This window comes from Tasmannia lanceolata, unplaced genomic scaffold (genome assembly GCF_043159265.1).
Source record: "Tasmannia lanceolata isolate RefF3 unplaced genomic scaffold, GAP_Taslan_0.1 ptg000029l, whole genome shotgun sequence".
NCBI classification, from domain to species: Eukaryota; Viridiplantae; Streptophyta; class Magnoliopsida; order Canellales; family Winteraceae; genus Tasmannia; species Tasmannia lanceolata.
The window spans coordinates 2,146,299-2,161,490 of NW_027518706.1; the positions used below are offsets into that span (position 1 = coordinate 2,146,299).

The following is a 15,192-nucleotide window of genomic DNA, read 5'->3' on the forward strand; positions in this document are numbered from 1 at the left end:
GTTTAGTAGTTCCTCATATAAAATTATTGACTCCAGAGATACGGTAATATAGAGAAGACAAAATTAGGGACGGCTCATTAAATGTCCAGAAATTACCCTTCGAGTTCTTTGAGAATTACCCAATTTGAGTTACTAGTACGAATGATATTTTTTCTCCTTTCCAGGAAAGAAGGAAGAACAAAAAAAAAAGGACTCAATTTATAGTCTAATTGATGATTTCATGGATACAAATCTTGAGCAATCTCTAATTGTTAAAGTCCTGACCCCTAAAGCACCACGTATACTTTTGGTTGTGTAGGGGCAAATAGTGTGTGGGATTTCTAAGATTTTCAGCTCAAGTTGTAAGATTCCAATTGAACAGTTCTACTTGGACTGAGAATCTCCCCCACAGATTTATGCTTCTTTACATTATTTAATTGGGAAATGATACCTTTGACCCCTTTTCTTCCCGGGCTACCCCTTCTAGTGTAAACATGTCCCCCCATCTCTTTTATTGTAAGAACTGACTCCAATGGAGTCCCATATCTCAGATTGTAATTGTTATTCCATTAATGAATTCTGGTCGGGGTCTTGCCTAAACCCAGCTTACCAAAAAAAAAAAAACACTACACAGGACTGACCCAGGGAAGAAAAGGGGTTAAATATATCACTTCCCTGTTTAATTTTATAAATAATATTTATAGATTTTTATCTATGACAATTATTGTCCATCAACATAATGTCACATGGTGGAAGACTGGAAGGTCACGAGAGTTGCTGTTTTTAAAATTTGGCCATTTCTATCACCCATAAATTCTCACTCTTATCTTTTTTCTTATTTTTCTAAAGGATCCATTAGCCGGCCCAACTAGTTCAGGACAGAGGCTGAGTTGAGTTGAGTTGAGTTTAGATATTCTCTGTCCCTTCGTTTTACTTGGGACAGCTCCCTATGGTGTAAAAGAATAATCATAGGTTATGAGTACACTAGAGGGGCCGTCTAAAAAATTGGGTAGCGGATATACAACTTCCCAAATGTGGGGGATATACTAATTGTACCCCACCAAAATACAAAAAACCAAGCCAACCCCATGACAAGCCAACCCCATTGGCTCCTACCTTGTATTTCACTAGTCTCTCTCTCTCTCTCTCTCTCTCTCTCCTCTTGATGTTGTCTTGCACTTCTCCAGCTTGGTGGGTTGTCTTGCACTTCTCCAGCTTGGTGGTGGGATTCCAAGTTTCTTCTCTAAACGTGAGTCTCTCTCTCTCTCTCTCTCTACTGGGTATCCCTCAATTTTTGTAAGTATACTATTATTAGAGTCTTGAATGGATGTTTTTGTTGACTTGGTGCTCTTCTTCCTTTTAAGTTTCAGTCTCTACTTGGCAATAAGGTTGTTTACTTATGGGTTTTGATTTCTGTTTTCTTTACTTTGTTGGGATGTGTATAGGTTGACCTTCCTTAGTGAAGTGTGTCAGGAATAAATTTGGTAAGATTTTATTTGCTTAAAGGGCAGAGTAAAGTGAGTTGCATAAATTTGATATGGCTATCTATCAGTTTGAGTTTTGCAATTTCTTCTTGAAAAAAAAACCCAATTTGCAATGTTTAAACATCATCTTAGGTGGGATTCTCCTTTTTTTTTGTTTTGTTTTTTTTTTTTTTTGGGATGTTAAGGAATAGAGAATGGGGGATTGCTTATTTTTGGCTTCTTCTAATTTAGGTCATAGATCAAAGTCAAATTTAGAGGGAAATGATATGATTTTGGTTAATTTAAAGGGATATTATCATAAAATGAAGGTCCCACTAGGTAAAAATTGTATAGGGTTGGTTCAAATTATCAGTTTTGTGTGTAAACAAATAGAAAATTTTAGAAATATTTTTCCTCTCCCAACTTTTCCATAAAATTCCTCCAATCCAAACAGGGCCTTATGTTAAACATAAATTTGTCTGATTTCTGATCAGCTCTTTACATAGATAACTTTTGATAATTCTTTGTGCAACATGGGATTTGACTGAATTTGGTGCCCCTTGATGTTATTCCAATGAGACTTTTGAAATTTGAATTGCAGGTAATCAATGGCCAGTGACTCATTCCATTGGATTGGTGCAGTTGTCTGTATTTGTTGTACTTAATAACAGACCCCTAAGCGAAACTTAACTCCGAAGTTTAGTACGGATTTTTTGGAAGGTGTTTACAATGCAAGCTGTGTGCGTCAAAGATCATGGAGGGATTCTCCAAAATCCTATTTCCCAGTCAGCCCCAGTTGCTTTTGTGCCTTGGTGGAGTGTAATTGGATCTCAGCCAGTATATGGTGAATCATTCAACCATTTGAAGTCTGTATCTGTGGACCAACCAAGTACGGAAGACCATTTCTCAGTTATTCCCCGACAAGTACATCATGCTATAGGCCAAGGGCCAAGCATGGCGATCACAGAGAAAGAGGGTTATGATACGGCTAAATTCACTATATTTCCTAGTAAGAGTTCCTTTTTTCATTCTTGAAGTAGTGAATATGTATGCCATTTACAAATTAAAAGGTGCTCTCTTAGTGATATCTATAGTCTTCCTTTAATGTGTTGTGGACATAGCATGGACTTTATTTGCTAACACTGACTGACCATTGTCCTATCATGTGGAATTAGTCGATCACAGAAAATTGCTTCCATTTCGTTTTTCACACATACTAATTTCTCATTGACAACCTCTCTTCTTCTGTAAGGTGATTCAAATTTTTTCCTCCTATAATTGGATTGATTGCTTTTCATTTCCCTTCTTAAGGCCAACAAACTGATGGGGACGTAGCTTGAGAAGATAGGTCAACAAAATCCTTTTTTCCTAGTCCTTGAAAACTAGGAACCCCATTTGCTGCAATGTTAACTAAGCTGATCTGACCTACTTTAATAACAGTTATGGAACTCGAAAGCCTAGATGCCAGATAGTGAGAAAGTGGTTTTGGACTTCGTTGGTAATAAGCCTATTCAGAAATTGGAATGGAAGAGGACTAATTCTCTTTTGCCCCATGTGATGACTTTTGGCTCTGCATAGTTGGAAAAGCGTAGGGATGAAAGTATTTGGTAAGGTAGGGATGGATTTCTCTCTTTGGCTAAGGAAATATTTTTTTCATGGATGGATTCCAAATATGAAGCAAAGGAAACATTCTTGTGACTTGAAAAACATAGATAACTACAATCAGTCCATCCCACTCTGTTCCCTCATTCTGAACCTCCATTGGTTCTATAATTTTTATCTATAAGGAAAGGTTGGAAACTTGTGACCCTATCCAAAGTCGGTAATGGGTACCCATGTCTTAGATTGTTGAGAAGTGCCAAGTTGTATCTTCGCTCCCATATCTGTGTCCATATCTTTATCTAATTACTGTAGCGAAATCACATAGTATATCAAACCATAACACAGTTCCACTAAGAAATGCCAGCATACATGAAATTATCCATTGCAATCTATCTAAAACTACACAAAATAAAGTCTACATACAGCTCTCTTCATACAACCTTCCAAACAGCAGATTCTGTTATACGCCACAACAAACCACCAAAAACAATCACCAAATAACATCGTATCATAAATTATAGCGAAAAAATTGATATTGGGTGATGAAAATACTCTGGAAAAGAGATTGCAACATCCTTGTTGTCACCCTATCAAATCAGGACAACTTCCATTACATCTCTACATAAAAGTTGATCCATCAACATCGAAGATTAACACTTTTCATCTGTACGCTATATGCACTGGTCCTTTCATGGTGTTCGGCTTCCTTCATTGATTCTATTTGTGAGCATTATTGTTGGGAGGCCCTTGTTAAGCCGGATATATTAGTACATTTTCTCCTACTAGATTAGAGAGCCGGTCTTTCTAGCTCCCTTTATCAAAGAAAAGTACACACTTAAAAGAGTTGAAAAAACATTCAAATAATTCATGCAAGTTTCATAAGGCTACTGCCAAATCCCGGATACACTATTTTGATAAGAGATGTTTCCTTGAACCTGGAGTCTAAGGCCTGTGGTTTTTCTAATGTATCTATCATGTTTTTACTTGATTAAATGCAGTTTATGGATATCTTATATTAATGCCTACCCATCATTTCTTGATGCCTGGAAACTAGATTATGTAGAGACTATGGCCTGAAATATAAATATTCTTGACCAGCTGAGAAATTTCTATATCAGGCCACAACAAGGATTCTAGGAATGGGCAGAAATCACATGAACTTTCCACAACCATCCGTCTTCAGTCATCTCCCCCTGAACACCAACCTCCTTTTGATCTAGGACTTGGTCAGCCTAAGGTAAGGTTTTTCCATTTGTTTCTTTCTTGACTTTTCAAATTTTCGACAATGCTTTCATTTACTTTAATTTATTCTGTAGACACTGAATTATTATCTTTTCGCTGCTGAAAATGGCACTGTGTAGGTTTGCGCAGAATATCCTTATATGGATCAATCTTATAGCCTGTTTGCATTCTATGGAGCTCAAAAAGCTGTGGTGGGTTTCCCTCGTTTTCTCTAATGCTCACGAGTGTCTATATTTCTATTTTACTGCCAATAGCATGTGACATCTTAGGCAGCATGGCCCTTTACTCTTATTGTAGTAACATATACTGAAAGTTATTTAGAACACTGTGGTTCTTACTCTTGTTGTAGTGGCATTACATATACTAAAAGTTCTTTAGAATTATGGGGTTCTGAAAATATTTAATATTTTCTTCATAAAAATTGTGGAAGTATTTAGTTAACCATTTCATCTGGGTTTATGTAAGTTAAACACTAACATGAATAACTCAAGGCATCAAAGCCGATGACTGGAAGACCTGAGATGGCAACACTTGTAAGAGGTTGATATACGTTAAGCTCCTCCCTGATTTCAATACTCTCCAAACTTTATCCCCTTGTTTCATAGCAAATATTTCTTAATACAATTGGTTTATGCGTGAAATGTTCTTGTCAGACAAATACATTCATCTAGAGAGTCAAAAATCTCTTTAGCAATATCTAGAAACATTAAATTACTGTTTTAGAAGGATTCATATATTCCAAAGCCATGTCATAATTTGGGCATTCTCTTGTATTCTGTCATTATATGAAAATATATAAGGGGAATGTGTTTCCTTTGTAAGATACTTCACTTTTCCCTTTGCAGTAAGGAAAACTGAATAGATTTGGATAACTGTAGATACTTGGGTCCATTTAATTTGATAGAAGTCATATAAAATCAAAGAAACTTCAATTTAAAAAAACACCAGATTTTTGTTGATTTTATCCTCCATTGTAGACCAAAGGAAAAAAGGGTAAATAATAAAGAAAATAACTTACCCCACAGCATTAAGAAGATACCATATGTCTTTGAAGGAGCACACACCAACCAATGCACTTTTTTCACTTCACAAATCAGCACAGTTCAGTCACAATGTCAGCCCTTGAGATAGTACACAGACATCATATTTGATTCCTCTTTTGCATTTGGATCCATGAAAAAAGGAAATCAATAAGCGGAAACACCATTGGAAACACAACCAACTACACAACTTTAAAACCCTATTATTACTACCTCTACCCCTTACTGCTGATCCTCTAGAATAAGAAACTATGGCAGCTCTATCCTTAACAGCAGAGGAAGTATCCATTGTTAGCCTTCTACACACATCTCTTTAAAGGAGAGCATACTCACTATTTATGGATGGAAGAGTCTGCGTCCCAAGCCCATATTCAAGACTGCAAGTAACTCAAATATTCTCTTATTTTTCTTGATATTTCTTGAGTTGTTCTGTATCTTCAGTACAGTATAAGTGGATATCCTCATAGAAAGATAACTCGTTCCGTAAGCCACGCAAATCAGCGTAATAGTCTTGAAGAGACTTGAAACCTTGACACAATTGAGAGATTGCTTGATATAACTACTATACCCGTGGCACGTTATTCTGATTTGAATACAACTCGTGAGCTATTTACCAAATTTCCTTGGCCTTCAAAAGAAAATAAATGCTCTTGGAAACGTGGTGTTCCATGGAATTCAATAAGCAAGACATCACCAACTCATGGGCTATTCACCAAAGTAAAGAAATGGGAATCTATATTCCTTTCCTTCTACTTCTATGCTATGTGCATCCAAACGGACCATAAGGGGATTCGTGTAGACATTTAAAATTATGAATGGAAGAGTTGGTATGACTAGATACTTAGGTACGTTTTCCATGTCAGCATTGAATTTGTTATGCCTAAGGGGTCCCTCTATCTCTTTGGAACTCGTAAATAGTTTATCGGGAAAGGTTCATTCTCTACCTTTGGCAAATTATAGCTTCCTAGAGCCTCATTTGGGTTTTGTATCTTATCAGAGAACTAGCTTCTCTTCGTACAATATAATGAATCACAGTTCTTCCATGGCCAAAAGTTTGGAATATGGAATATGAAACATTTTAGGTGACTGAAAGATTAAGAATAAGAATATCTTACAAAGTGAGAACTGGAAAAGCGTGATATTGAGTTTTGAGGCGAGCATGCAAATTCACATAGGAAACAACTAAACTGTATCAGGAACACAAATTCTCAGTGGTTGACATACAGTGAAGGCTAGTAATCAAATGTGTGGCATTTCATATCAATGCACATAAGGTTTCTTGATTGAAACTTCCAATATTGCAGTTAGTCAGGTGATCAATTTTGTAAACCATTTGAATCAACTCGTGGGTTGACAAGGATGTTCACATTTAGAAAAGTATAAAGATGGCAGTTGATTCAATGTGGAAGCAAAAACTACGATTTGAGGATTAAAATCCGAATTTAAAGTTGCATAGAAAAGAAGAATTGGCAAAATTGAGAAGAGAAGACAAAAGCTCACTCAACTTTAACAAAGGTAAAAATAAAATCCGTCAATAGGAAAGCCTAGATCATTCAGAACATAATATCAACTCATAATCGACCCTAGGAATTGCTTGATTTTTATACTGTAAGCATTAACATGCAAAAGAACACTAAACCAACTTGAATTCATCCAAGAAAAGAAAGAAAACAATAATTAAAACATGCTAAAATTAACTTCGAACTGTTGTTCCTCGCTATCCCTCGATTGTTGGCCTCATCTGTCGATCAATGCTCAAAACCCTCGATCGAGCTATTGTGTTTTCTATCAATGGATTGGTGCTTTGATCGATAAATCCCGTCCTCATCGATTGTAAATCATGGGTTTCTCTGTAGACCTTTCCTCGTGGCTTGATCTGCGACTTCTAAGCATTCTTGCATAATCTGAATTGCATCATACTCCTCAGGTCAGAAGAAACTCGTCCTCAAGTATAAATCAGCTGCTTCCAAGGTAAATCACTTGTCTTCGAACAGGGCATGACGACGATCTACAAATTTAAGAACTTCCTTGATCACAGATGGCCTAAGAGATCTTTAAAAAGCACACTTTCTGGTGGTAACCCCGGTGGTAAATCATTGGAAACGATGTATGTAAACTAATCCATAATTCGGTCATGGTTTCCATTATTGATCACCATAGGACATGTATCTCAGTCGACGGTGAAATAGAGCATATTAACTTGTTTTGACAGAAAAAGACGATCTCATTATGAGTGCTCCTTTGTCATTTTATACACCTTTTCTAATCAAATTATCCTTCATCCTCACCTTCATATCCATATTCAATACTGTCATAAAATGGTGTGGTTTCTTCAAACGATACTTCTTCGTCTCGCATAATTGCCATCATGAATAGCAAAAATTAACATACATTCTTTCTCATCAACATAATCATCATCATTTTCATCGTTAATAGGTGGTGTATCCTCATACATACTTTTTCTTCATAAAAATAATCATCACATGTATTGAAAAACTGAGAAATTTTGTCAGAAAAATCTCCCATACCTTCCTCTACATCTTCATCTGAATATGAAAATTGTTGCAATGCAAGTTGTCACGATAAGTATTCATCCTGATAATGTAACTCATCTACTTCCTCTCTCAAATCATCATCAAAAGGGGATCTTGGTTGACTCAACATGAACGATCTTAAAGGCCTAACTCAGGCTTTGATACCAAATGATGTAGTGCGGAAGGCAACAACGATTTTGGGGATTAAAATCCGGCTTGCAAGTACGTAATCAGGAAGAATAGGAGACATCAAGAAGAATAGACTAAAACTATTCTACCTTCGTTCAAAACAAGAGTAAAAACTCTACATAGGCAAAGGCTGAATCATTCAAAGCATCATATCAACTCATAATCAACCCTAGAATTTGCTTGCTTTTATCTTGGAAAGACTTAGATGCAAAATAACCCTAAACCAACTCAAATTTGTCAAGAAAAATAAACAAAACAGTAATAAAAAGATGTTAAAATTAATGTATGTAACTGTTATTCCACGCTATCCCTGGATCGATGGCCTGTTCTGTCGATCGATTGTCAAAACCCTCGTCCGAGGTTTTGGGCTATCAATCTATGGATTGGAGTTTTGATCGATGAATCGCGTCTCCGATGATGGTAAATTGTGGGTTCCTGTGCAGATCGCACTTGGTCTGGGGCTTCTAAGCGTTCTTGCAGAATTTGGATTGCATCAGCATTGAATCCTCACATTATGACTATAAATTTAGAAGAATCCCCCTCGTTTATGTTATACATCTAGAAGAAACTTGCCTACTATATATGATGGCTATTAAACACTGTTTAAAAAAATTCCAAGTCGATCATTGACCCGTCTAAGTCAACTGGGTTTTTCCTTGTCTGAGTTATCTTCCGATTTGGAGTTTGTCCCTGCCAAGTCAATCAGAAATTCCTTTGACTTACTCAAGTTAGTGAAAGATCAACCTACCAATTATTCACTTGCTCTAGTCGACTTCGTTTTGGCTGAGTTCTTGTTCGAGCCTGAGAATCTCAAGCTTGTATGAACCGCTTGCAACAACTTTCTTGCCATGATAATTCATGCTCACAGAAGTCAATATTACCATGTTGTGGTGTATCAAGAACAAAATGGTGTGGTGTGGAAAGGTAGTGTTTAAAGAGACAACTAATTGGAACTATCTAGTAAGTAATTTGTAGGCAATACTTGTTGCATGTAAATTAGCGAAAACTCTGTACTTTTCCTATATTCGTATTCTTTGGTTTTTATTGTGTACTCTGAGATAAGTATTGAAATGATTTTTATCGATATCTATCTGTTTGCATGTTTTGTAATCTTCTATATAAATTATAGCATTTCACACACGCACATACTGAGACTGCTAGCAACCGTCACTTGAGTACCAAAACTTTTGTATTCATAGTTCCACTGTACTCATGGCACATGTGTATGGTGATTGAAGTCGTTGATCTGGTGGGCCACCACCAAGCCATATGGGATTTCCCCCTCCCTAATGGACGATTCCAACACCTCCATCAAAAAGGAGACTTTGAGGTTATTTATGTAAAAAGTTTATCTTTTACATTTGCAGGCCTTGATCAAGTACAAAAGATTGCGTTCAATGGTTGGGAATCCCATTTGGCTGAGTAATGAACCACAATATGGTCCACATCAATGCCCCAATCAACACTAAGTGTAATATGCAAACCGTGAACTTGAAACTTGATATCTGCATCCATGTGTATACAATTTCCATCCTCTTTTCCAGCCTTTCCATCTCTTCACACACAAACAAACAAACATACAAAATTTCCATCCTCTTTTCCAGCCTTTCCACCACTTCTTGTTTGTCTTTTCCTAAAAATGGCTGCATTTCCACCCTTTTGATTGTCTTTTCCTGAAAATGAAGTGATTTCTAGGAAAAGGCACACAAAATGGGGTGGAAATGTTGGGAAAGGGGAAAATGCATAGTAGTCATCACCATTTCTAATATATACACATATATATAGTAGTCATAATGCATGCAAATATGATCAATTTGCAAGTCCACTGTATGAATACCACAATTATGGTGGTTGGGGGCATTGATTTTTATCAGGGTCTAGCTTATGGGAGTGGCCACAATGAAAGAACAATTTAAGGTCTTTGAAAGATCTGGTTTCAATGTATTCATTCGTCAGGGATAATTAAAGGTTCTAATATTTCTGAAAAGGCAACATAACGAAGCTTTTGACCATTGGTTGAGGCTCAGAGATCACATAGGTCAACTAACAGCCGAGAAGGAAAAAAATCGGGAGAAATAATCAAGTCTACACTCAACTCCTTTCTAGAATCATTGAATCGGAAGACGAAACAAAGAAAATACCTTCGAAATTATCATCCTTGGAACAACAATCAAAGGAAATCTCTAAATCGCTTACTAAAATTGCGACCAAGACTGAACTTGAAGAACGAGAAGCCCGTAGTAACCATATGGGATTGCCTGGTCGTTGAATACACACACTTGTGCGCGCACATGCACACACCCATACACATGTGAATGTATGCATGTAAAGTATGTATGTATACTATATACATACATATATACAGATATATACATACGTGGATCTACTTACATATACATATGTACCACTGTTGTGGACATGCTTGTTAGACACTTATCAACATGGATTTTAATATTTCTTTATACTAATAATACATTTTATGATCTGCGTATCAGAATCTGGATTTAAAGGTTCACAGTATCTGACACGCCATGTTTGTGTTTGGCACTGAAATTTTATGTCCAGTCTAAATTATTTTTCTTTTAGAGCATGTATTGGTTATCAAATCACAGTAATCATAATGCTTTGGAAACTTGAGAATGGAGGTTTTCGTCTATTATCCATATATTCTTAAACAGATTGCTGGCTTTTAGCTTGCTGGTGATTAGTTAAAATTGAGGATTGTTGCATAATATAATATCCATTTGTTTCCTTTTTTGCGATGAAGCATGGTCGGATGTTGTTGCCATTGAATGTCATGGAAGATGGACCGGTATATGTAAATGCTAAGCAATACCATGGAATCATTCGACGCCGAGAATGTCGAGCAAAAGCCGCACGGGAGAATAAAGTGATCAAACTAAGGAAGGTACACTATGAGCCAGTTGTCTAATATCTGTGTAACTAAGATACTAAATTTTCTTCAGAAAAAATCTCTGTTGGAACATCCATGCTAGACACATTCAGCATGGCTGTTCAGGCAAAACTGTGAGGTATCCCTTTTTGTTGTCTTTTTCTACTGGGTGATCATTTATCTAATATTTATTCACTTTTCGATGAATTTTATTTAAATAGATAAATGCCTTTATATATGAACTAATATTTAAATATGTCTATATTGATGTCGTCCTAAGCATACTGTTGGTAGAGGTTGCCAGGGTCACTAAAGCTGACACCTTGCATCCTAATTTGAGACCCATACGCTAATGTGGACATCAAATTTTCTTTTTTGCCATAAACTATTATCTTTCACCCATGTGGTAGATCTTCAAGATTTTAGGACATTATTTGGGTTTTAAGTCAAATCTGATGAAAAGTTTGGGTTGTAAAAATGAATACACTAGAAAGATAGCCATTTTGAAAGCACCCCACCTGATTCTTCTGAAGGCACTGAAAGTTTTATTTATTTCATGTTAGCTGCATATAAAGTTATAAACATTCCCAGAAGAGTTTTTGTCATCTTTTTCTATGTCCACAGCCATTACTTTGATCCTAATTGGCTTGACCACTCCAAAGCATTCAAATGTGAATGGGCTAAAACCAAGATTTATCATGTCATTTATAAATGTTTATGGGTACCTTTGCCATTTCAAATGAAATTACGGACCGGTATCATAGTCTAAGAATTTTTGTTTTTGCTTAATTGCATCGATTTTTAACCACTCATCACATCCCGTTTACTGCCCGAAGGATCATCATAGTTTAAGAAGTTGACAGATCAACTCAAAACTTGGTCAAGTAGATTGAAAAAACATGACTGACTTGAGACTGTTCCAAGTCATAATTGAACCTTGAGTTATCGAGCATCGATGGATATCTTTATCTTCCCATATTTTTAAGGTCCTTGTCACTCACACTTGATTTGAATTTTCCCATCTACAGCCTTATCTGCATGAATCACGCCATCTACATGCAAAGCGTCGAGCAAGGGGATGTGGTGGGCGCTTCCTGAATACAAAGAATACTGGGAAAAGTGGGAGCGAAAGTGACAAGGTGAGTAATGTACACCTTTCTCAGACAGTGGGGTCCTCAAGCTCCGAAGTTCTTCAATCTGATAGTGGAAATTTGAATTCGGTGAAGGAGGCACGTGCTTTCTCGAGTCGATCTGGGTCAGAGGTGACTAGCATGTACTCTCATGGGGATACCAATCACTTTCAGACTGAGCATCTCTGTCCTCCCTTTCACCCTCTTTCGAATGTGATGGATAGTGGGCAGAGTATCAGTTTCTCTTCCAAGTGGGTCCCAGCATCCGATGGCTGCTGTGACTTCTTCAAAGTTTGATCGCATGGATATAGGGTTGTGAGTTGTAGCATTTGGTGCTGCAGTCTACACATACCCTGTCCTTTCTGCAACCAAATGGAGGAGCTTCTCACAATGTCATTCTGATCACTGTGATGGGTTCCGGTCGCGGGATGGTCCCCACCACCATTTGGTTGTTAAGGCAATTCATTCTTGGCTTAATTACGTTAAGGCCTTTCTCATAGCGTAACAGTCCCAAGAACTCTAGCAGTCTTGAGATAGTTATGTTGCCAAAGTCCTTAATGTACTGTAAAAAGAGAAAACAAAACAAAAAAGCAAAAAACAAAAGCTAAAAAAAAAAAAAAAAACTGTTGATGGGTCTGTTCTCTTGGTATTACTATTTCATGAGAACATCAGAACTTGGATCAGTGGTGTTTCTAATGTAGGATGATTGTGGAGAATGGTTTGATTGCTATATGTGTGATTGAAAAACTGTGTAATGTTTGGAGCTTGACTATGTAATGTAATGTTTGTATTATTATATGGCTACTTATTTTATGTGTGTGGACCATCTGAGGCATAGCAGGTAGAATCCCTCTTTCCTCTTAATATTTGTAGGTTCGGCATTGATTAGATTTGCAGGTTGGTGTTTTATCACCCCCTTGCAAAAGCTCTAGGCATCTCTTAAACCCCTTTGTGTTTTGCAAATTATAGCTCCCATCATGGTTACCAAATGCTCTGAATAATTGAAAAATCATGAATTTTTTATGCCCTGTTTTTAAATTTGAAAAAGGATGATTTACTCAAACATTGTGAAAATTGAACACCCTTCCTAGTTTAGCAAACACATGCACTCAATCATATTTCCATACTGTCTCTGTATGATATAAACTCTAGATAGAAATAAATGCATTTTTTCTGAATTATTTCTCAAACTCTTCTTTAATATTTCCCCTCCTCATCAATGCGAAATCAGCATGGGTGCAATTTGGGTCGCTAAAAAAATGAATTGGAATCAACCCGAACCCAACTCAATCTTATGGTAAAAGATGGACTAGAATTCCCAAAAGTTGACCCAAGTTGCGTCCCTACTCAAGGGACAGGCAAACTGAGGAATGCCATCATCAAAACAATGCAGTTTTTCTTTCCCATAACAAATCGTGTGCACGCGTGCGTGAGAGAGAGATTGGTCTGGGGCCAACCAGGTTCAGCCCATATCTAGCTGGCCAAATTTTCTCCCAAGCCTACTCAAGCCTGTGAAAGGTTTTAATGCCTAACCCAACGTGGTCCGACGAAGAATAATTAACTCCTAATCACAGGATTACCAGAAAGAAGAGCTCTTTATGCATCATTTTACCTATAGTTTTCAAAACATCAATAAAGAATTACCTTTTCTTCTTGACATTACCTAAACATCGTCCAGAGTAGTCCATCTTCCAATGAAGACGCATTTCGTTTATTTCACAGTCCGGGGAGGTATCGGGTAACAAGAGCAGCTCAAAGCACTCTAATGCCAAATACAAAGTGGGGGGGTGACTGATGTTTACATTTCATTAATACATAGCACATTCATGCTTACATACATAAATACACATACAAGGATGGAAAAAATAAAATAAAACAACCAAGCTATTTCAAAAATGAAGGAACTGACCTGGGACATAGTGACTAGAGCCCTAGTATGTTCGGCAATCCATGAAAATGGCACCTTCCAACCCTTTCATCTTCAACAAATAATCATGGAAACACGAGGAAGAGATTATTTGGAGATTATTAAGGCCCTGTTTGTTTGAGATTATGACAACCGATGGCGTGCCCCCAAACTGATTATTAGACTCAAATTACATTAATTTTGAGTCCAATTATCGGTTTGGGGGCTCAACATCTGTTGTCATAATCTCTAACGAACAAGGCCTTAATAACAACCACAAAAAACACATTGAATACTGAGAGAAAAAATCATCCAAATGCATATGATAGAGAGACCCCTAAATGGAAGGGGAAGCATGAATGCTGCAAATAGCTTGTGGTTGAGATCATAGTTGTCGGAAACTTCTTGGGCGGATGGGAAATCCGTTTCCCCTAAAACGTGTTTCTCGAAGGTGGGAAACTTGTCACCCCTAAGACGTGTTTCCTGCGTTTTGGAAACGTTTCAAAAACTTGATAAAAAAAAAATGAACATGTTTCCAAAACACATGGGAAACATATGAGAAACTTATGTAAATCATGTGTAAAACGAGTGATTAACATATACAATAAATATTCGTAGAAAAAGCATGTGAAACATGTAGGAAACATGTGTGGATCTTCCGAAAATCATTTTGGAAAAAAAACACAAAAGATTGTGGAATAGATATTTAAAAAAGAAAACAATAGCCTATATTGTAAAAAAAATAAAAGTAAGAAAAATTCAAATAGAAATTTGAAATTAAAAAATGTAAAATCTACAAAACCACATATTTCATGTTTTTCTTGTGTATTTTTTCTATAATTTTCTATTGTTTTCCCATTTCTCCTTTCCCCTATATTTTTTTTCATGCGTTTCCCATTTCCGTTTCACGTTTTGTTTCCCAAATTCGTTTCCACCCTAGTCACTATGGTTGAGATCGACATTGAAGTCTATTTTGGCTGTGGAACAAAAGCAGGAATTCTCATGAGTTATGTATGAGAGATGATGTGTTATGTGAAATGGGCTTTGGTTATTTCGTTTGAATGTCTGTTTATGACTGACCTTTACAGGCATGGAGGCTTTTCTGAGCTCCCATTCCGTCATCTAGTAGACATGATAACTCCTTCTACCATTAAACTAAGCTAAGGAAGATGAACCGGGCCTAAGCCAGTAAACCTCAACCAATTGAGTTAGAG

At 36.8% G+C, this 15,192-nt stretch overlaps 1 protein-coding gene across 3 annotated transcripts; it reads left to right on the forward strand.

Moving 5' to 3' along the window:
• The first annotated feature begins 910 nt into the window (after positions 1-910).
• Positions 911-12,889, forward strand: LOC143859120 (nuclear transcription factor Y subunit A-10-like). Of its 3 annotated transcripts, none has more exons than XM_077369802.1 (7): positions 911-1,228; positions 2,044-2,451; positions 4,163-4,281; positions 4,406-4,477; positions 10,817-10,957; positions 11,971-12,081; positions 12,169-12,889. In XM_077369802.1, exons 2-7 carry the CDS (start codon positions 2,172-2,174, stop codon positions 12,367-12,369), a joined length of 924 nt encoding a protein of 307 aa, XP_077225917.1. In that variant the 5' UTR covers positions 911-1,228; positions 2,044-2,171; the 3' UTR covers positions 12,370-12,889. The 3 variants fall into 3 exon arrangements, with proteins under 3 accessions (XP_077225917.1, XP_077225915.1, XP_077225914.1); XM_077369800.1 differs by adding an exon at positions 1,425-1,463 and having other exon boundaries at positions 935-1,228; positions 11,971-12,889; XM_077369799.1 differs by having other exon boundaries at positions 937-1,228; positions 11,971-12,889.
• The last annotated feature ends 2,303 nt before the right edge of the window (positions 12,890-15,192 follow it).